Below are 21,936 nucleotides of genomic sequence, written 5' to 3'. Positions count from 1 at the left end.
GTCTTACATAAAAAACTTCTAAATTAGCTATATTAATGTTTAATGAAATCTGTAACTAGCTACTCAAGTCAGTAACGCTTATTGCAATCTTAGAGGCATAAAGGAGTTTCTTGTTGTTTCAATAAAAGCCTACAACCTGAGCTGCCTCTCCCGAGCTCAATGTCCCTGGGAATGACACTTCACATCCCTGAGCTTCAGTTTCCTTAGGAAAGGATAATTATACCTCCCAACAGTCAAATGCTAAATAAATGTAAATTACAAAAGAGGTTGGGGAAAAAAAAACTTCAATGGCTATTTCATTCAGTCAGTCGTCTAAAGATGATCTTGTGTGAGTGGTGGTAGTGGGGGAAGGGAGGAAGCCGCAGGCACAGGGATGACATAAAGGACTGGAGAAAGTCCTACCAGAGGGCCAACAAGGTGCCTAGATAGAACAGGGCAAGGCAGTCGCCCCAGGAGTTGACAGTTAAGGTAAGTACTGTACACACAAAGTCCAGTTAATCTTCACATATGTTTTGTAAGTAGCAACTATTATTTCGGGGTTACTAATGAGGAAACTGAGCCTTAGACAAACAGAAGTCCTACCAGCTAGTAGAAAGGCAGACCTTACATCTTAAGGAACAGGCACTTCAGCTGCCAATTTATTAAGAACTAAACTGGAAAGTTGCTCATCTTCAAGAACTTACCATGTATAAAAGCTCAATCTCACCAAATCTTCTGTCAGTAGCATTTTACTGCTTACAAAAGAACACTCAACCTTGCTTCCACAGAAAACAGTCACTCTTGCAAATATCAACCGTGAACAGTAACATTTAAAAACAAATATACCTTAGGACGAGCAGGAAAATCACTTTCACACAGTGGCAAATGACCTTCCAATGTCGGTGTTCTCTCTCCTTGTGCCCCTTCCCCACCACACTAGCGCGCACTCTCCCCCCAGTATTTGTTCTTTTAGCTATGCAAATGGAATTTGCACGACTATTTCCCATTATATGCACACTTCCAATGACATGAATGATCTTGGATGATTCTTCGCATCTCTAGTTCTCTGCTGGTCAATTAGTCTATCAACAAACACCTATTTATCTAAACTTCTAGAGACACGTAAGGAGTATCTCCGCTCCAGATCCCGCTAGAGTAAGCTGCGGAGGAAAAGAACTTCCTGAGTTAACAGCTCAAGCCCTAGCATCCAAAGATAACAGAAGACTTACATGTTCTGGCACTCAAAAACCAAAATTAGGATGCCAAGCTGTTACCTCTGAAGAAAACAACCAAAATTAACAGCCTATAGCCACAAAACCATGTGGAAAAACACGTGATTTTATTATACTCCAGGAGACAAGGGGGTATAGGTGAAAAAAAACCCACTTAAAATGGATTCCTGACTTACGTTTTTCATCGTCAGCATGCACCAGGGATGCTGCCCTTGACAAGACATCCAATGGCGTCTCCATTCCTGGTTGGAGCCCAGAAGGAAAAAAAAGAGAGAAAAAAAGAATTTAAGTGGAATTCCAAAGAGTTTTTTAGAATTTTGGCAGTTAACCATTAGAATGACGCCTCCACCAAATGCAAATCACAGTGCTGAAGATGAAAGTCTTCCCAGCCTGTGACGAGATCCAATGGACGTGGTTCAGGAACAGACAGAGAAAGGGGTTAAATTCCATTCTGTCTACTCCGCCAAACCTTGCCAATTCCAGGAAGCAGCTCAAGTCAGAACTGAAAGAAGGGATATTGTGAATACTCATGCCCATGTTATTCGTGCTTATAAATGTTTATGTGCGTACGTAACAACATGCCTGTCCAGACATACCCAGTAAAAAACAGTTCTCAGAACAAAGGCTACTCTATGAACACAGCATTTTACCAGTCTGAGATTGTGGTGGTAGTCGTCGTTGTTGCTGGTTTATTAGTTTTAACAAAAATTACTAAGATTGAACCATTCTGTCCTTTTGCCTCCTTAGCTGAGACTCTGCAAAACTGTGTAGCTTAAAATAGGCAATGTACTCATGAAAAGTGTGTGAATTCCACTGGTGAGTTAAATGGTATTTTAAGTCCAATAGGAATCTTTATTTCTAAATGTCATGTTTTATCGCTATCACCACCACCTAACACCGACGTTTTTTTTTTTTTTTATAAAATCTGGATTTTTATTTTTAATTCTGTTTTCTTAAATTACAGCACACCTATAAAAGCAAACACTGAAAAAGAGTTAAAGATGGTGGAAAACCTAGAGAATCAGGCTACTTTTACCCAGTTTTCTTTTTTTGGATTACTTAAATATATACACGCACACATGCATGCACGCACACACAGTTATTAGGAAAAGAGACACACCCTATTAGTTCAACAACTGAGAGAAAATACTTTAAGTGCACCCTTTAGAGGTGCTCAGCATTTACTCAGCATTCTTCAGCCTTTACTGAGTACCTACTATGCATGTGCCAGTTACAAGACATAGCAGACCAGCTTTACTTTACAATATTTATACCTCAGGCCTCCAAAGAAACATCAGCTCTTGATCTTGCAATGTGATTTCATTCAACAAACATTATCTACTATGTATCAAGGCAGGAAAAATAAACAGAGCCCAACAGTTGCCTTCAAAGAGCTTTCAATTTATACAGTAGACATGCCTGCAAGAAATCTAGTTTAAGGCAGTGTTTTCCCCAAGTGTTGCACTGGATGTTCATATTTTGTAAGAAAAAATTTTTTCTATGATAAATAAGTTGGGAAAACACTGGAATAAACCAAATTAAGCAGTTTCTTTTCCTTCCTGTGCTTTTGATAGTCTGCTGTGCCTTCTGCAGGGGCAGAGGCAGTAGGGAGGGCAGCTCTATATACTTGAAGTCTCTCAAACTTCATTGGCCTTTCTTTTAACCTGAAACACCTCTTAGGGGACACTTGGAAATCATGGATTAAGGCAAAATGTGCTCAGTGCCAAAACAGTGCTATAAACAAAATCCTATAGAAATATCAATGAATTCTGAAAGGCTCTGTGGAGAAAACAGAAGACGAGCTGAGCCTCTGAAGAATAAATGCAAAAGCACACAAGGGAAGAACAGAAGCAGAATCCATTCAAGAACAAGCTGCCCAAATCAGCCAGAAGACAAGCAATGTGGGGGCAGGAAGTGACGAGGACGGAAACCTGGACCAGCACCACAGCACGGGAGGACCGAGGGCCTCAACGGGATTTGGGCTGGATTTTGTCCGCATTAAGGAGCCACTGAAATCTCTGAGGCGAGCAATACCTTGGCCATTGATGTGTTCCAGGGAAGTTATCCTGGTAGGGCCCTGTAGTCGCAGCCTACAGAATAGCAAGCCAAAGGCAGGGGACAACCTGAAAGATACAGGGATACAGCGGGCAGGAAGTAATGAGGGGCATGTGTCGGGGGCAGAGGGGATAAGAGAAAACACAGACAGAAGTGATGGAGCTTGGGAGGTCTCAAGGTGTCAGAGGAGAGTCCAAGAGGACGCTGAGTGACAGGGAGGACAGTGAGGTTGTAAAGCAAACAGTAAATTTCTTCTTTTTCAGAGACAAGGAGGAGGTGAGTAAAATCAGAGGCATAGGAGAGAAAAATGAATGACATTCACAATCCTTGTCTTCCTTGTAAGATAGAAAAGATCACCCGACAGTAAGGATTTGGGAACTTGTTCAAAGGCAAAGAAAACAAAAGTTTGGGACAGACTGACAGGAAAAGGTTTGCTGAACTCACAAGAACTCAGTTACATTCTCGTCACACAAGCCAGTTTTCTATTCAGGCAAGATTTGAGTTTAAAGTCTTTTTTTTTGGCTGCATCGGGTCTTCATTGCTGCGCGCGGGCTTTCTCCAGCTGTGGCGAGCCGGGGCTACTCTTCAATACGGTGCTCGGGCTTCTCACTGCAGTGGCTTCTCTTGTGTGGAGCATGGGCTCTAGGCGTGCGAGCTTCAGTAGTTACAGCACGCGGGCCCTAGAGCACATAGGCTTCAGTAGTTGCGGCACATGGGCTCAGTAGTTGCGGCTCGCAGGCTCTCGAACACAGGCTCAGTAGTTGTGGCGCACGGGCTTACCTGCTCCGTGGCATGTGGGATCTTCCCAGACCAGGGCTTGAACCCGTGTCCCCTGCATTGGCAAGCGGATTCTTTACCACTGTGCCACCAGGGAAGTCCCTGACTTTAGTCTTTTATTTTAAGTAAATGCCTGCTTTAGCAGTATTTGGACTCACAATTCCTTAAATTAATTGCCTCATTAAGTTGAAGGACAATGCTTTCAAAATTCTAAACCCCAAAAGATACATGTTAACATGTGCCTCTTATGCAAAGTATGTGCATAGAAGCAAAAGATCAAAGCATAAAAATACCAAATGAGGGCTTCCCTGGTGGTGCAGTGGTTGAGAGTCTGCCTGCCAATGCAGGGGACACGGGTTCGAGCCCTGGTCTGGGAAGATCCCACATGCCACGGAGCAACTGGGCCCGTGAGCCACAACTACTGAGCCTGCGCGTCTGGAGCCTGTGCCCCGCAACGGGAGGGGCCGCGATAGTGAAAGGCCCGCGCCCCGCGATGAAGAGTGGCCCCCACTTGCCGCAACTAGAGAAAGCCCTCACACGAAAACTGAGACCCAACACAGTCATAAATAAATAAATAAAATAAATAAATAAAGTATTAAAAAAAAAAAAAAGCAAAAAAAAAAAAAAATACCAAATGACACAAAAGTAGACCCACAATTCTAGCATGTGGAAGATTAAGTTCACTCACTCCAAGCAACTTAGGTTCAAAGTAGGTAGATAAGAGATTAGGTGTTTAAGGTTCCTCTACGAGGCACCTGCCATCTGCTGCAACCTTATTAACGCGACCAATTTTTATTACACAATTATTGAGTTCAGCAAAGTATTCGGGAGAGGTCACAGAGGAATAGAAGACATGATCCCTGCTTTTAAGGAACTACGACCTTGTTCGTGAACCTAAAGTACATGGCATGGGATAACAATAGACAAATCGAAGAGCATAGTAAAAGACAAAATATAATTTAACACTGAAATGAGTAGTGTGTTATAAAAGAGAGAGCAGTGTCAGCTGAAGTGTTCACCTCATGAACATGCATTTTTTTCTCAGTTTGGTGTGTGTGTGTGTGTGTTTTAAAAAGCGACTTCAAAGGTTTCCTCCCCATTCCTCTCCCCTGGGCAGTCTCTACTCTCTGACCTCTCCTACTCACCTGGATCACACGGTCTGAGTATTTCCTGGGTGCAAGTACCCTGTCTGACCCTTACATGTACAGTCCTGTTGGGTCCACAGCCTGAGGGAAGGCACAGCGGCAGGTATGAGAGCCCGGGAGGGAGACTGAGACCCGCCCAGGCAGGATCGAGGACGCTTGCAGCTGCTAAGTGCGGGGAGCACGATGTGGGTGAACTCAGGGGACAGCGCAAGACTGGCCGGACTGGCGTCCACTTACTGGAGCAGGCAACGGGCAGTGGTGAGTCCCTGAGCAGGCTGGGGAGGTGATGTCAAGGATGTTTTAGTTTAGCAGGTGTGGGGAGGATGGTTTGACCTGCAGGGATGAAATCAGGAGTCACGCGGATCAGCTAGGAGGCTTCTGTAGGAACCAGGTGTGAGATAAGGACCACAAGAGCGGGTACAGTGATACAGGTGGGAGAGGAGGACCAGGGACCCGGCATTACTTAGCCACAAAAGGCCTAAGCAAATAAAGGTGGAAGATAACAGTAAAAAAGAAAAAAAAAAAAAACCTCTGAATTTTACATCTTGTACAATATCCGCAGTCCAAGAAACCCAATAAAACATGTGAGATGTGTGAGTAACATGGGGGAAAAAACTACGGTCATAGTATTTGATGGAGGGTCACAGTCTGCTGAGAGGGAAATGAGCATCACAGTGGTTTAAGAGGGGGGTCTCTGGACACTAACCGTGTGAGCTTGAATGAGCACAGCCACTTCCTACCTGTGTGACCTGGGAACTGACTTTGTCTGTGTGTCTGCTTCCTCATCTGTAAAATGGGGATGTTGATATTACCTCCCTCATGGCGTGTCAGAAGTGAATGGGCTTTATATGTATTAAAATAATTATGTGTCTGGGACTTCCCTGGTGGCGCAGTGGTTAGGCATCCGCCTGCCAATGCGGGGGACACAGGTTCGCTCCCTGGTCCGGGAAGATCCCACATGCAGAGGAGCAACTAAGCCACAACATAGCTGTGCGCCACAACTACTGAGCCTACGCTCTAGAGCCCATGAGCCACGACTACTGAGCCCACGTGCCACAACTACTGAAGCCCGAGCACCTAGAGCCGTGCTCCGCAACAAGAGAAGCCACCACAATGAGAAGACCGCATACTGCAACGAAGAGTAGCCCCCGCTCACCGCAACTAGGGAAAATCCATGCACAGCAACAAAGACCCGACACAGCCAAAAATAAATAAAATAAATAAATTTATAAAAAAAATAATAATAATTATGTGTCCAAACAAAGGCAAACATATTAAATAAACTGCAAATGCTGGTAAACATACTAGAAAAAGGGCACTGGCCACTACTTGAGACACAGAAGATTCCTCTGAGATGAGAGACCTAAAGGATGAGAGGAACTGGGCTTGTAAAGGGGGACGTGGGGGGGAGATCAAGCTGGCCCTGTGGACGCGGGGAGCTCCCATGACCACAGCAAGAGGACTGGGTGAGGTGGGGAAGTGGGCACGGGCCAGATCATGCGTTCTCTGCAGGGTGCGACAAAGCTGAGATCTTATTCTTTAGTCAGTGAAAAGTCCTTGAATGGTCTGAGTGGTTTTAAACAGGGGAGCGACATGTCTGGTTTATTTTATATCCTTTATGAACCATAAATCATCTATGAGTTTTTGCAAAAGATTACACGGCATCTGGAAAATCAATCTAAGTACAAGCCAGTGATGTGTTCCCATCAGCGTGATAGTTTTTACAATATCGTGATCACCGAAAACATAATCACTTAAAACGCTGACACCTGGAACATAATAACCCCATAAAAGGGAGAGGAATGTGCTTCTGGAAAAAGACATCAAGTTCATCTGTAAGGGTTCTACTGCACTGCAACCCGTTTCTGGTCTATCCATTCATCTTTTTTTCGTGGTTGCTGTCAATTATGAACATAACTCATGGTGAAGAGAACACATATTTTGTTTTTTGGGTTTTTTTTTTTTTTCCAGGCAATGGTCGGTATTTTCTCTGCCAGCCCATATTCCTTTCCTGAAGCTCCCTTATCCCCGATAATACATTCTTCCAAACAGCTTAAGAGTGAGAATTAGGGAATAATAGGTATCAGTGATAAAGCTACTACATTTTAGGGATATTCGGTGCTAATGAAAAGCTCAGCTCTAAATTTGAACACCATTATTCTGGACTTCCACAAAGGACCGTCTTTTTTTTTTTTTCTTTCTGATCAACAAGAGGACATGAACTCCTATCTTGGGAATAGAGTTATGGGGTGTATTAGTCTTGTTTTGTTTTTTTCAGGCAAGGGAAAAGAATTTCAAGATACGTCATAGAAGTGTTCCAAGGAGATTTCCAAGGTGAACACTACAGCACCAAGCTTGGCTCACTGCACACAGCTCCTCCAGTAACACTGGCCCAACTACAGTGTAATTTAGGAAAGAGTGCGAGTCTTGGCCAGAGGTGGAAACCAGTGGAGGCTGGGAGAGGCCCATTCAAACCTCCTGATGTCCCTGCCACACTGTCACTTAACCAAAAACCTGAAATGGGAAGATATCACTATCCTGGGATCCTGATGGCATGTCCAACTCCCAGAGGCACACTCTTCAGTATCCCTAATTCCTGCTGGCCCTGTCCCATCACTCTATCAGGACCACTTCCTGAGCTAATCTAACTTGGCCTCAGCTAAGACATATAACTGTAGGACAAGCCTACAGTATGAAGTATCTCACTATGGCAGGGGGTGTGTGGCCCTTGGGGCCATCAGGAATTCAGAGGCTTTCACTGGGTATCTCCTATGTCTGGCAAACACTACATAGAGACTTTGCAGAAAAGAAAACATGAACCCCCTGCCCTGAGCAACTTACACCAAATGCGGATCACTGTGTGGTCGATGTGTCTAGCTGTGAGTCTCAATGAGGTTAACTGAAATGAAATTTCATACCGAATCGTCACCAGATTCTGGTGGCCACGCGCAAGCACAGCTTCAGGCACATCAAGTAGACGTGAATTAACCTCCTGGCTGTTCCTTCTCCATAGCGTGTCCAACTGATGCCCCTCTAACTTCCGGCAACACACACAGATTGTCCCTGTTAACATCCATCCAATTCTCAGGTCATCCCTCTGTTCTTCTTGCTCAAAACCTCTCTCATTGGTGTAACCCTTTTTTCTTCTCGCACTTTACCATCTGTTAAATCAGCAGAGCCGGGACTTTAGCATCAGAAAACCTAAGTCTGAGCCCTATTTTAATACGTTGAACTCATTCAATCAATCATCGCGGAAAGCCGATGATGCTCTAGACTTTGCTCTAAATGCCTGACACCAATCGCGGGGCCCATTTAACCCCTCTGGGCACAAGTTCGCACCTAAAGAAAATGGTAACAACGTTGCCTGCTTCCCAAGGTCACAAGCTTGGCATGTGGATTAAATGATACAACGTAACTGACAATGCCCAATCAACTCAAGTGAGAAATACATTCACATTCTGCCACCTTACAGCTGTGCGGCCTATACTTCTAGTAACACACTCACATACATTAGCTTACTGATCCTCACAGATAAGATTATTATATTTTTCTACAGATGAAAAAGCAAGGTGCCAAGAATATAAGTGACTTCCTGAAGAAGCTAACTCTAGAATCCAAGTCGCCTGACTCACCATCCAATGCTATTTTAACTATTTTTCAGCTGATTTTCATACAGACCTTTTGGAGGAAAGCAATTTTTTAGCTTATCTAAGAAAAAACCCCAAAAATAAAGAATACCTTCCAGCTAGACTTCTAGCCCTGTGCTCTTTCCCCTACACCTTGAGATATAGATGAAGCAATAATCTGATAATTTCTAAAGAAAGCAAAGGAAGACAAACCCTCCTCTCCTAGGAACACAAAAACCAGGACACGTTTCACTTTCTTTGAAAAGAGCGCAGCACAGAGTCACAGGAACAGTAACCAAGGCAGGTAAGAAGATTCTCACACCAAGTTGGTTGGTGAGACTGGGGCAGACAACACAGGCAGCAATGCCATAGGATCCCCGGGGCCCCGGGCACACAGGAATTAATATCAGCCCTGAGGACTTCAAGCTCCAAGAGCCAGTTCAGCATTCAGGAAGGATGGTTCCTACTTAGTCATGTTCAAGACAACCTGCTATTACACTCCAGGGGATAACTCCGAAGGTTCAATGAATGGTATCTGAAAACTTTCACCGTGTTGTTTGTATTTCTCACAACCTTAAATTGTATGTCACACTCCTAAATAGAAACCAGTTCTTATTCAAAATACTCCTTCAATGGTCTGGACCCTTTGCTTGTCTAGCTTTCCTTATCGAGGCATGTGCCAGACATGAATTATAGACCTGTCTTGCTGTAATTTGAAGCATCCTACCAGGTACAAGGTCAGAAGGACTTGCCTGACTTCCCCTTATATCCAATTCCTTATTTCTACACATAATCATTTCTGAAAATTCATTTGAAGGCCAAATGTCTGAAATCTGAACAACACATCTACATGTTCTATGCTTATTTCCAGAGAATTAAAAATATATCTGTGTAAAACGCCTTGTTAGGCTTCTTTCAGGTGCTTGTCAACCTCAAGCATAAGTCCCAGGATGAGAGCCAGCTGTGTTGGCAATTCCTCCCCCCACCCCACCCCCCAGCCCCGTCCTAGAAAACTAAAGAATTCAGTAAGTTAGTACAGGGTGTGTACCCTTCCCGTAAGGGTTTAACGCCCCTCCCCCCTCCCGTGAAACCTCAGTAGGGCAGGTCTATAGGCTAGGCAGCCATCCATCTCTTTCCCCACCGGTGGGACACATCAGGTATCAGGAACAAGGTAACCTCAGGTGCCTGCCATCAACTTAGCTCTGTCTCCTGCTCATCTCCACCCCCCATCACATCAACACAGAGTTAGCTGGGCTGAAAAACGAGTACCAGTCTGGATGAAATCCTTGCACAAATGCTCAACTCAACCACCTTAGGTTTTCTGGGGCTAAAATGGCCCAAGGCTCTATGGGCCTCCTCAGCAACCCCCTCCCCCCGAGGTGGGGACTGCAGGGATGTGATATTTAGTCATCTTGATGACCCTGGCAACAGAAGCTGCCAAATGGTGCTACCACACAATAAGTACAATCCTTAATTACTGTAACACAGTTTGGCATCAGTGTCAGCTGTGCAAACACACGGACTGTACGAAAGCAATCGTGTGCCTGTCAGGGTCACCTGTATAGACTTAAAGCTGCAAAACCAAACTCAGGTTATAGCGTATTTCATGTCCTTTATGTGAGGCTGCCCAACGCTGGTGGAAAATTCTTACTGCTGGCTGAAGTTCATCCATCTCCCTGAAGTGCCCCCTGGAAAGTGCCTGTACGTGGGCCCACACTGACACCACCACTCTGTCCAAAGAGGGAAAATAAAATTCAAATCTGGACTTTTTGAGCAGACCACCAATTGCCACGATTTTTCAACACGGTTGTCAAACAAACAATGAACTATCCTTTTCTTTCTCATATTTAGGCTATTGTGAACCTGTCTCTTCATTTTCAATACCTCGGCCTTCTACAGCACCTCATAGGAAATAAAAGAAACTCTCTGGCATTTCTAGTTTACTCTGGATATGCTTGTTCTTGCCATTTATTTTACTTGGACTTAGAATCTCCTATTCAGAAGTACTGAGGCGCCAGGTCCTCTTAGGGACCTGTTACACCCAAGAATGACAGACAGGGACCTGCATCACAGCCCAAGTTGGCAAACTTCCCATAATACCCAGGTCGAGCTCCCCACTGTACCAAAATCTCAACTCCCAGCCTATCAGTAGCCTAGAAAAGTCTTCTAACCCATGACACGTTGCATCACTAGGAAGCTCTTTCATTATCGGCATCATTAAATATGGTAAATTCTCATCATTCGCAGTCATTATATTCTATAAAGCCTCTGAGACCTCTAAATTAGTGAGTACTGAACCACTGTGCCTAGGAAGAAACTGCCCCAAGTACTGATTTGGAGATACAAATAAATTTTAGTGAGGAGACAAATTCACAAATACAGGAATCCACAAACAATGAGGATTGACGTATCTGGTTATAAGACCTGAGGCCTGAGATACTGAAAGCACATTCTACAAGGGTTTCTTCTTTTGCAAAAGAGCTACTACGGTGTACCCCAGGTTGAAAGAATTTTTCTGATTTCAGCACTTCATGCATACACTCCTTCCTTCCCTACCTTGGCAGTTTATACTATCAAGATTTGGCAGTCTGATTTCTAAGTTGTTGGGTTTTTTGTTTGTTGTTTTAACGTGGACAGATCCTAAATGGCTAGAGACTGATTGATATCATCCCCTTGTCTCTTCTCTTAAGCTCCCACATATAGACTTGATTAACTTCAGAGAGACTCCCTAAAAGAATCACAAAGGAGCCTCAGTCAACATACCTTACAGAAACTTCTTAACCAAAAAAAAAACCCCTTTCACCAGGTTCCCATAACTGCAACAGCTTGTCTAACACAAGCAATGAAGAGACAACTTGATATGTTAAAATTGCCACATAGTGTCATCATTTTAGTTATATTAGAATTTTCCCAATGTATTTGACTATTACCTCCTAAACTTATGACAAGTCATTATTTTATTAAGTCATACTCAAAGTTGCAAAGCAAAGCAACTTTGAGTATGGTTATATGACTTATTATTTTATTAAGGCCAACTAAAAGTTGCACAACAAAACTATCCAGGAGAGATACCTGGAAGAAACACAAAGTAAAATCTTCCTTCGGATTTGTTTGGGCAACCACAAGAGGTTGATGACAAGGCTGACTCCCTAAGGAGTTAAAAGGAATTTCACACTGCAGAACTCTTGTCAAACAGACCATTTGAAAGGGAAAGTTTTCATCTCATAATTATCGTTTTGTAAGAAGTGTTAAAATCTTAAGGTAAAGTCATAGTTCTAAATCGGGTGGGAAAAGTGGTGACAACTGTGTTTTATGAAGCTCTTTCAAGTCTTCAAAGACTTTTATAAATAACATAACACAAAATACTTTTCAAAGCACACTATTCCCTGTAATTAACTCTGTGATGTATCAGAACAGATTTTATCACCCTCTTACAGAGGAAAATAAAGCACAAATGTTAACTAGAAGTAACTTTTTCTGGTCACAAACTTAGTAGGTGACAGGGATAGGACTTGAACTCGTGTCTCCAGAAATAAGCCAGAGCTGTTTTTACTACAACATTCAGTTTTGGAATGTAGTTCATGGTTATTTATAGCAGAATTATCTTCTTAATTGTATTGTGTTTTGGTCAACATAAAAATTAGTTTGCATTCCCTTCCAAATGGAAAGCAAAGGCAGGCTGCCCAGAAGTGTGAAAAAACCGTGGCGGGGGAAATTAGCCTGGGATTAAAATGTTGCCAAAGTCAAACAACAAATTGAGGGGTTTACCTCATTTCTACCAGGACGGAGATGACTTTTCAGCCAGATGCATCAGGAAACACACAGAAAACACACACACACACACACACACACACACAAAACTGTCTTGAGTACAAGACAACAAACTTCTGAGTATTCCTAAACCCATTATTTAAATGAGAGCACTGAGATTTAGAGATAGATGATAAATAACTTGTTCCAAGATCGCGCCCCCAGTACAGCCTTGAGGCGCTGACCCCTAAGCGCTCTTTAAACGACCCACGCTACTCCCCTCACGCTCATGCGCAGACTTCATCAGCTGCAAGCAGGAAACAATGAACATTGCAAGTCTGTGGACTGGGAGGCTAGTGCATAGAGTTAAAAGTTTGGTATGCTAAAATGGAACGCAAAACTGACCTTCAAATACTAATAGGAAAATTAACATTTGTTGCCTTTGTCTTCGAGAAAGTTCAGAGGAAACAAATGAGAGCCTTCATTTTCGTCAAAGTAGGCTTGGGTTTGTAAAAGAAAGATAAACTCTACAGGAGACAGTACCTTTCAAATAGAGGGGGCAACCAACCGCTGGTAAAAACTAGAAGAGCCGCCTCCACTCCCGCCCCCCAGGCTGCTGGTTCTTATTAACCGCAGAGAAAGAAATAACGACTAGCAAACACACAGCACCAATGATCAAAGTGAAACCGATTTTTTTAAGTCAGCTGCCTTGAAGAGACGAACACATGCCAACTAAAGCGCATAAAGACCAGCGGCCCCAACAGTGCTGTCATCCTAACCTAAGAGATTTAAAGGTCTAGGGCGATGAATTAAAGGAGACTTTAAGCAAAACCAAAAAGGACAAGACCTTTGCTTTGCGGCGAGGCCTGCACTCACTGCAGGAAGAGGGTGCCGTTTTGTTTTGGAAAGGGGGCAGGAAGTATACAGAGTGGAAAGAGCCGATCCCAGCTGCCCATCCTCTGCCATGTCCCGCGGTCCCGCACCACAGCCGTCCTTTGCCGCTGGCCACGACCAAGGGGCTACAGGCCGCGGGCCCCCCCGCCCGGCCCCTCGCCGCCGACTCCCAGGACAGCTTCCACTCCAGACTCTAGACCTCTCCCTCCGGGAGTCCTGGCGCTTCGGTTCCCACCAGGAGCCTCAAGTTGCCCCGCAAGAACAAGCCGCCTCGTCCGTCCTTCCAGGAGGACGCCCCCGTCCCACTCCGAGCCAGTCCACCCCTGAGCTCCCCGCAAGCCAGCCCTCGCCCTGCCCCCTTCCCCCGCACTCACCGCCGGGCGGCTCTGGGCGCGCCCGCCTCGGGCCGGCCGGCCCCGCTGGGGACAGGGGCGGGACAACGGGGCGCGCGGGACCGGGCGCACTCCGGGGGCGCGCCGACGCGCAGGCGCCCTCGCGCCCGCGCTCCCGCACCGACCCCCGCCGCTCCGCACACCCACACGCACACACGGGCGGCGCGCGACGAGCCGGCTCCGCGGCGGACGCGAGCGCGGGAGCGCGAGGAATCCCTGGAATGAGGCGCCGCCCGCCCTCTCCCGGGCTCCGCCGGGCTCCGCCGGGCCACGCCCCCTGGCCCGCCCCTCCGGCCCAGCAGGTGGGGGCCGGGCCCAGGTGAGCCAGCGGGGAGGCGGGGGCGGGGCCTCGCGCGCCCGGGGGAGGCTCGTTTCCCCTCCCCCACCCGCCCCGCGCCTGGCGGCAGCTCGCACCCACCCAACGGATGCAGACGCGCTCGGGCGGCCAACATCCGCAGGGGGTCCGGGCTGCGCTCGACCCGGGGGAGCGCGTGGACCCGGCGCACGCGGTGTGTACCAGCCTCTGACACACACCGGACCGGACCCCAGAGGCCCAGGCAGCGGGAACGCAGCTTTGGTGCACACGCACGAACATAAACGAACCTCTCGTGCGCGCCCAGGGGCTCGCAGCTGCGGGCCAGCACGCCTCCCCGCCCCACCCCCCGGACGCACACAGTAGGCTCTCGCATCCGGTGGACACAGCACACGTGACCACGACGACCACAGTCGACCCAATCCCTTACCCGCTGTCCCTTAACCTCCCTGCCCCTAAACCGCCACGCAGCCGGCCAAGTGCCCGCGCATTCGCGCCGGACCTGCGGCACCTCCGCCGCCCTCGGCTCCAGACCCGCACGCGTCCCCGCCTATCACGCAGACCGGCTCGCTCAGCTGCCCAGGGAAGGCGCCCGGGGGTCGGCCTCCACGCCCGCTCAGCCGCCGGAGCGCCGCGCATGCCGGCGCTTCCCGCTTCCCGGGCTCCACGCTCCACGGGCCGCCGACCTGGGGCACTGGTTCGCCCTCTCGTGACCCGCACACCCCCAGCCGCTCTGCCCGACAGGCCGGCGACCACACACGCACCTGAAGGGACAGGTCGCACTTGCTTGGGGAGGTGAGCGCTCAGGTGCCACCGCGATCAGAACGGCTGCTGCAGTCCAGGGCTCTTAGACGCCGCTCGGCTGCCTCTCATTACAGCATTTTACACCCCGCACTCCACACACACCCCACAGGCGCACGGCAGCGTCTTTCCTCCCCCTCCCTCGCCCGGAGGAGGAAGTCCTAGTAAATGAAGTCAGTGTGGAAGGGAGGGAACCGAGGAGGAAGGCAGAGAGTTCGGGGTGGAAAGAGCCCCCTCCAGCCGCTCACACACCGGTGTTTGCTGTGTCTGGCACACTCCCGGAGTCCACAGCCCGGTCTGCTCCGGAACGTGCCCGGGAAGGGGCGGAGAGGAGGGGGCGAAACATTTCTAATCGGTGCAGGTTCTTATTACAGCAGCAGCGTCGACATGTGACCACGAAAAGAAAAGCCCTGTCTTTAATTTTTTCCTGTCATTCTCTGGAGATTTCGGGGTGTGGGTAGGAGGGGTGGAGGCCTGATTCTCCCCGGTCCCCGGCAGCCCTTGCCCCATTGTTCTCCCATACTGCCACAATTAAGAAAACATTTGCTTAACGTATCCAGCCGCTAACTTCATAAAATAAATAGTCAGGGACTGGACTTCCTCTGGTTTGCTTGAAATGGCTTCATGTTGCTTGCCTTCTGGCTGTTCTCAAACCTCAGTCATTATTAGGGGCTCCTGCTATAGGGCTTTCCCTGGGAGATGGCTCTGCTGAGATGGAAGGATAACAGAAACAAATACCGGCTTACATTAATGCTGGGGGGAAATGCTTTGCAGTTTTCAAACTGTTTTCCTATCTATTACCTCATCCAATTATATCGGGTCACAGCCTGTTATCTCATTTGATCTTAGCCCCGGGTTGGGGAGCAGGACAGGTATAGATAGTTCCATTTTACAGCGAGATTAGGTTTACCTAAACCGCGGAGAGGCATTGCCTGAACCCGAGGCACGGTCTTGCGGCCCCCTGTGAAATACACTCTCCTGCTGTCCACACAGGGCCAATGGAGATAGGATGACCCAGGTGACAAGTTGACCCAAGCATAACCACGCCTGCTTTCCTGGTTCCCAGATTCAAGTGCACAGATTAAAGCTCGGGCAGGCTCCCAGTCTTCCCAAAAAGATTTTTACTTAGACTCCATTTTAGTTCATCAATCGTCTCAGACTAGGGGAAAAAAATCCTGAGAAAGATCACAGAGAGGAGGTTTCATCCTGCCAGATTAGGACGTGGAATGAGGAAAGGGTGAGGAGGGCTGGGGCAGATTTCGGGAAGTGTGACAATAGAGGAAGGGCTTGGGATTTGAATAAACCTGAATTTGAATCAAACCCCACCTCTGTCAGTTACGAAGTTATAACATGCCCAAAGTTATAACTTTGGGCATGTTATCAAGCCCAGTTTTCTCATCTGTAAAACAGAGACAGTTCTTAACTTGAAGAGCCGTTGCAGGGACTAAAGACCAGACAGAATATCTGGTGAACGTTCACCTCTCTCCCCTTCTCTCTACCTCCCTTAAACCCAGTCTTGCTGGGGCACCGTATAAGCAGACAGCCACAGTAATCATGGAGGGACAGGAAAATGACTTGTCCAGATAATGCAAATGAGTAATGATAACAATCACCATGCAACTGCACATTTATAAAACGGCTCTGGGGTTTACAAAGTGTCCCCACATTTCATTATCTCATTTGATCTGTATGACAGCTCTGCCATTTGTGTACTGCAAAATGATTTCCATCTGGGGTCAGGGTGGAGGTCCTAAAGCTGCCTCTTTAATTTCCATCACTGCTTAGAGTGAGCCTTACTCTGCAGATAAATCATGGGGACAGAGGGCCTTTTCTCATGGATGTGACCAGTCTTCAACCTTTCCAAGGATTAATCTCGCTGCTTCCCTTACATCAGCATTAGTGTGACTTCTCCCTGGCCACATCTAACCAGGGTGGTTTCAGTCTGAATGTCTTGATCAAGCAGATGAGAGACACGCTCAAGCTACCGTAAGAAAAGGAAGGTATGCTGTCAAGACAGAAGTGTGCTGGAGGTGGAATGTGTCAGACACGGACTGTCCACACAAGGGAATGTAGACAGCAGCCTAAACGAGTGACTTACACAGAGGCCTGCAGCAATAGAGAGGAATCTTGACAATAGTGAGTGAAAAAAGCAAGTCCCCAAAGATTACTCACAGCATAATATCCTATTTGTAATGTTACAAATAGCATGAAAAATAATTGTGGTAGTACATGCACCTGCAATAAAACTATGTAAAAAAGAAGTAAGGGAAGGATGATGAGAGAATTCAGAATGATGGTTACCTGGGAGGGGAACTGCACGGGGTGGATGGGAGGGAACCATTGGTTAGATGTAGGTCATTGTCAAAGTCTTAGTTTTTGGTTGATGGGTTCACGGGTTCACTATTAAAATTAACTACTTAAGTGATAGTTGCACAACAGTGTGAATGCCACTGAACTACACACTTAAAATGGTTAAAATAGTAAATTTTATGTTATGTATATTTTACCATAATAAAAAATATATTTAAGGAGGTAAAAGAAAAAATCGGGCAAACTTCTAAATTGAAAAACAAACAAACAAAAAAACTAAGTAAGTAACTAAAAAAGATAATAAGGCAGGCTGTGCATGGACCACTGATAAGAATGTGTTTCAAAGCAAGGATTTTATAAGTGCACCAGAAGTTTATTTAAAATAAATAAAAATAATCAAGAAGGTGAGTGAGTGGAGATAGAGAAGAAACAAGATGGGCCCTGAGTCGATCACGATTGAAGCGGAGGGATGGGTATGGGGGCCGGGGGTTATACTATTCTGTCTACTCGTTTCTTTTTTTTTAAGCCCGGCAGCATGCGGGATCCTAGTTCCCCGACCGACGCACCGGGGATGGAATCCGCGCCCCCTGCAGTGGAAGCCTGGACCGCCAGGGAAGTCCCTGTTCTGTCTAATCTTGCATAGATTTGAAATTTTCCGTATTAATTAAAAGGAGAAGAAAGTGCAGGAAAAGGCTGCTCTGGGGACCACGGTTCTGCCTCCCCACGGGCCACAGAGTCGTTACCCAGACTCCCCCTCCGTTTCCCTGGGCCTCCTCGCAGTTCAGTTCTTCCTCATTTACCTACCAAGGAGCCTCCTCATCACTTTGGCTCCCTTATTACTGCCCCTACTCCCCCTTTTGGCTTTTGCCCCCACCAGTAACTCACTCCATTCATACCTTCATCATTCAAACTGCTCAAAGAGAAGATCTGATTCATGTCTTTCTACCAATCCACAAAAATGGCCACAATCTGATCTACCTTGAAGTCCTGGGTCCACGACGGTCTGTGAAGTCAAGCGCGGTCCAGTGATGAAAACTGAGAGCGGGGAGAGGCAGAATTACAGGGTGGAGCGCACAGCTGCCCATCAAGACAGATACAACTCACACACATGGAAAAGCCCTCAGGAGTTCAGTTAAGTGGGAATAAGGTCTTTGCCTTTCCATTTGCTCCTTTCGATTTTTTAAGCCCCCCCCCCCCAGTTAGTAGTGTAAAGACAGTTTTCTTTTCCACACCACATTCCCGATAAGTAGTTCATTTTTCAGGGTGTCCTTCCATGTCATACTCCATGGGAGTCATAAGGGAAACCCCAATGGCTGCCAATCTGAAATGGTTGCAGTGCACAGACACTCTTATTGTCCTTCTAGATGCACTAACCTGTCTATGAAGAAAGTCTTTCTCTACCTGTATCCCTTTGCTTCTAACGTGCTCTTGTGAATCTCTCCTGGTCTCCCTTTCTTGCTTTCTTCACTCCAACTCGTTCCACAGAGAGCACAGATGTGGGTTCTAGTTCACACTCAGTCTCCGGGTAACAGTGTGAGGCTTGGACGTCAGTTTGCAGCCCTGGGGCTAAGCCTCCACTTCTGGGAGGAGCTTAGACCAGATCACTTTCGGCACACAGGTTTCATCTTGAGCACCAGCTGTGCCTGGAGCCATCCCTTAAGAAGGCCTCTGAAGCTATTGTTGAGGTTCAATGAAAAAAGAATGTCAAGATCGATTAGTAATGTCTGCTGTGCGTGGGGAATAGGAACTGGTGAATCAGATGTTTGCCATTTTTGATCTAGAAGAGCTCTACAAATACCTTCTAGCAATAACTTCTCTCTTTTCTCATAGAGAACAGGTGAATTTCTACTTTTCTGGGGGCCAAAGTAACTAGTGGAAAAACCCAAATGGTCTTATTTCAGTGAGAGAGTACAGAATAAGAAATAATCTAAAATAATAATGATACCTAACACTTAATGAGCACTTACTACGGCCCAGGCACTAAATGCTTTAAGACAATTAAGCCTCACAACAGCCCTGTGAGGTAGGGACTGTAAATACCCCTATGAAGCAAATAAAGAAACTGAAGCATTGAGAGGTTAAATAACTTGTCTGAGGTCTTAAATATAACAAGGGCACAATTAGAATTGAACCCTGGCAGTCTGATTCTGGAGTCCACGTGTTTAGGCTGTCAGCCACAGCAGACACCCCCTGGGAACTTGCTAGTAATGCACACTCTCAGGCCCACTCAGGCCTACTGAATTAGAATCTGCACTTCAACAAGCCCCCCAGATGATTCATATTCACATTATGTTTTGAGCAGCACTGGTCTACATCACATTGTCTCCTAGAAGGATATTAGCTGCCTTTGTTAAATGTTTACAGTACTCGTGCACTTTGCTAAACATTATGCCTGCATAATTGCAATTAATCCACATAAAAGTCCTAGAAGGGAAATCCTACAAGATCAATGAATTGATCAATGTCAACATCCTGGTTGTGATATAGTGCTATCGTTTTGCAAGATGTTACTGGTGGGGTAAAGGATATATGGGATCTCTCTGTATTATTTCTGACAATCGCATATGAATCTACAACAACCTCACAATTTAAAGCATAATTTTAAAATCCTATGATCTAGGTTTTATTTTTCCTACTTTTATTGTTGAGGAAACAGAAGCTTTAGAGAGGCTAAGTAAGCAGGCCCAGGGTAATTCAACTTAACAAATAAGTATGGAGGCCCTCCTATGTGCAAGGAGGCTGGCTACAGCAGTGAACACATTGCCCTCATTGAGCTATCATTCCTGGGTGGGCAGTCAGAATTCAAACCCAGAGCTGCTTGCCACGTCCTCTAGTGCCCAGATTTCAGAGATATGGTCACAGGATCACAACATGGTAAATAACAGAGCTGTGAATGGTTAAAACATTTGCAAAATTTCTAGGCAGATGTATATGAAGGCCTCTAACAGTGCCAGACAGGCAATAAGCACTCAGTCCCCTTTCTTCTTTTCCATCTCAGAGCGCAGAAGTGAGCCTCACCTCCACCATGACCCAACAGGGATTTTACCCCCCACACACCTGGATGGAATCCCATGGTGGGGCCGCTGGAGTGGTAGTAACCTGAGCCTCGAACCCCATGCCAAATTCCATGGAGAGCCTTGCTCGAGGGCTGTGTTCCAGGGGAATGTACCATCTGAAACCTGTCAAGGAGTCAGTGGTGAGCTTTTTTCTGAATGTCAGCTCTTTTCACAGCATGGATCTGAATGAGTCCCCTTAAGCAAGATCAGATTTATGGCCAGAACAATTGCTCAGACCTCGGATCTCTAAGTGATGTTCAACATTGGTCCAAAGATTGGCTTTGTCCTTGCACAAGGAATTTTCCTTCGAATACTGTAAGGATGATTGCGCCTGGCAATCTATTCTTGTTGTCTTTCTTAGACACAGACTTCGGTGGGCTAGGGCAGGAGATAAGAAGAGCCATTTTCGGGCTTCCCTGGTGGCGCAGTGGTTGAGAATCTGCCTGCTAATGCAGGGGACACGGGTTCGAGCCCTGGTCTGGGAAGATCCCACATGCCGCGGAGCGGCTGGGCCCGTGAGCCACAATTACTGAGCCTGCGCGTCTGGAGCCTGTGCTCCGCAACAAGAGAGGCCGTGACAGTGAGAGGCCCGCGCACCGTGATGAAGAGTGGCCCCCGCTTGCCACAACTAGAGAAAGCCCTAGCACAGAAACGAAGACCCAACATAGCAATCAATCAATCAATCAATTAATCAATAAAAATAAATAAATCTTTAAAAAAAAAAAAAAAAAAGAGCCATTTTCCGTAGCAAAGAATGTTGCAGATGCTGGATTCAAGGCCGGCTAGAGTTTGGCCACAGTTAACTACCTACCTCTCAGAGGGAGAATGGTTTGAGCTGGGGAACTTCACCAAAAATAAGCATGGGTTTTTCTTCTGAGGGTGGACACACTCAGAGGACATCACCTCAGAAAGAAATTCTTCAAACCAAGATTGCCATGTCTCTCTTGGCTCCAACTGCTTCTTTGGCATCAACTCTTACAAGCATGTGCTGTACACAGGCCAGAAGAAAGTAAACAGGGAAGGAAGGAGGTCAGCATATTGGGTGCCAACCACGTGCAAGGCACTGTGCTGTGCTGCGCATTCTTATTTAATGCAGTGTGATCCTGTGACGGAGCACTGATGACCCCATTCGGTGGATGAGGAAATGGGGGCTCAGAGCAGGTAGAACGTTTGCCTTAGTGCAACTACTTGAGCAGTGCCAAACCAGGATTCAAACCATCTGGCCTGACTCCTCATTCAATAATCTTTCAACAATATCATTCAGTTCACCCAGAAAAGACCCCTTTGATAATCCCTAAATAAATCACTGAATCTACACTCCTAGACCAACACTTCAATTCTGAAGGGAAGTATCTCCTCCTGGTTTCCCATTCCCTGTGGGCTACCATGTGGAAATGGAATTTAGTAGGGTCTTAACATCATTTCTGACATTGTTTGTCAAAGGATGGAGAAGCCCTTGGCACATGAGAATGGCTGAGACTTCAGCATCAGACAGACCACAGTTCAAACCTTGGTTCCACCATTTTCTAGCTGCATGACACCGGGCACAAACGTGGACCCTGCTCAAACTTTCATTTTCTCAACTATATAACAGGGATGATTCCCA

The 21,936-nt window shown here is 46.4% G+C and overlaps 1 protein-coding gene across 2 annotated transcripts in view; it reads right to left on the bottom strand.

Annotated features, from left to right (window-relative positions):
• Nucleotides 1-14,943, bottom strand: part of VGLL4 (vestigial like family member 4) — a 157,133-nt gene extending 142,190 nt beyond the window's left edge. Inside the window, exons 1-2 of one of the 2 annotated variants that reach the window (XM_007192583.3) lie at nucleotides 14,928-14,943; nucleotides 1,388-1,453 (exon numbers count right to left, since the gene is read on the bottom strand). In XM_007192583.3, the coding sequence (XP_007192645.1) occupies nucleotides 1,388-1,451 (64 nt within the window). In that variant the 5' untranslated portion in view covers nucleotides 1,452-1,453; nucleotides 14,928-14,943. Of the gene's footprint in view, nucleotides 1-1,387; nucleotides 1,454-13,832; nucleotides 14,006-14,927 lie in introns of those variants that run through there. The other variant, XM_057554307.1, reaches the window with a different exon arrangement.
• Nucleotides 14,944-21,936: the final 6,993 nt, after the last annotated feature.

The sequence above is a fragment of the Balaenoptera acutorostrata genome, chromosome 10 (genome assembly GCF_949987535.1).
Source record: "Balaenoptera acutorostrata chromosome 10, mBalAcu1.1, whole genome shotgun sequence".
NCBI lineage: Eukaryota > Metazoa > Chordata > Mammalia > Artiodactyla > Balaenopteridae > Balaenoptera > Balaenoptera acutorostrata.
The sequence above is the reverse complement of the archived record's forward strand: the minus strand, read 5'-3'. Positions and strand labels throughout refer to the sequence as shown.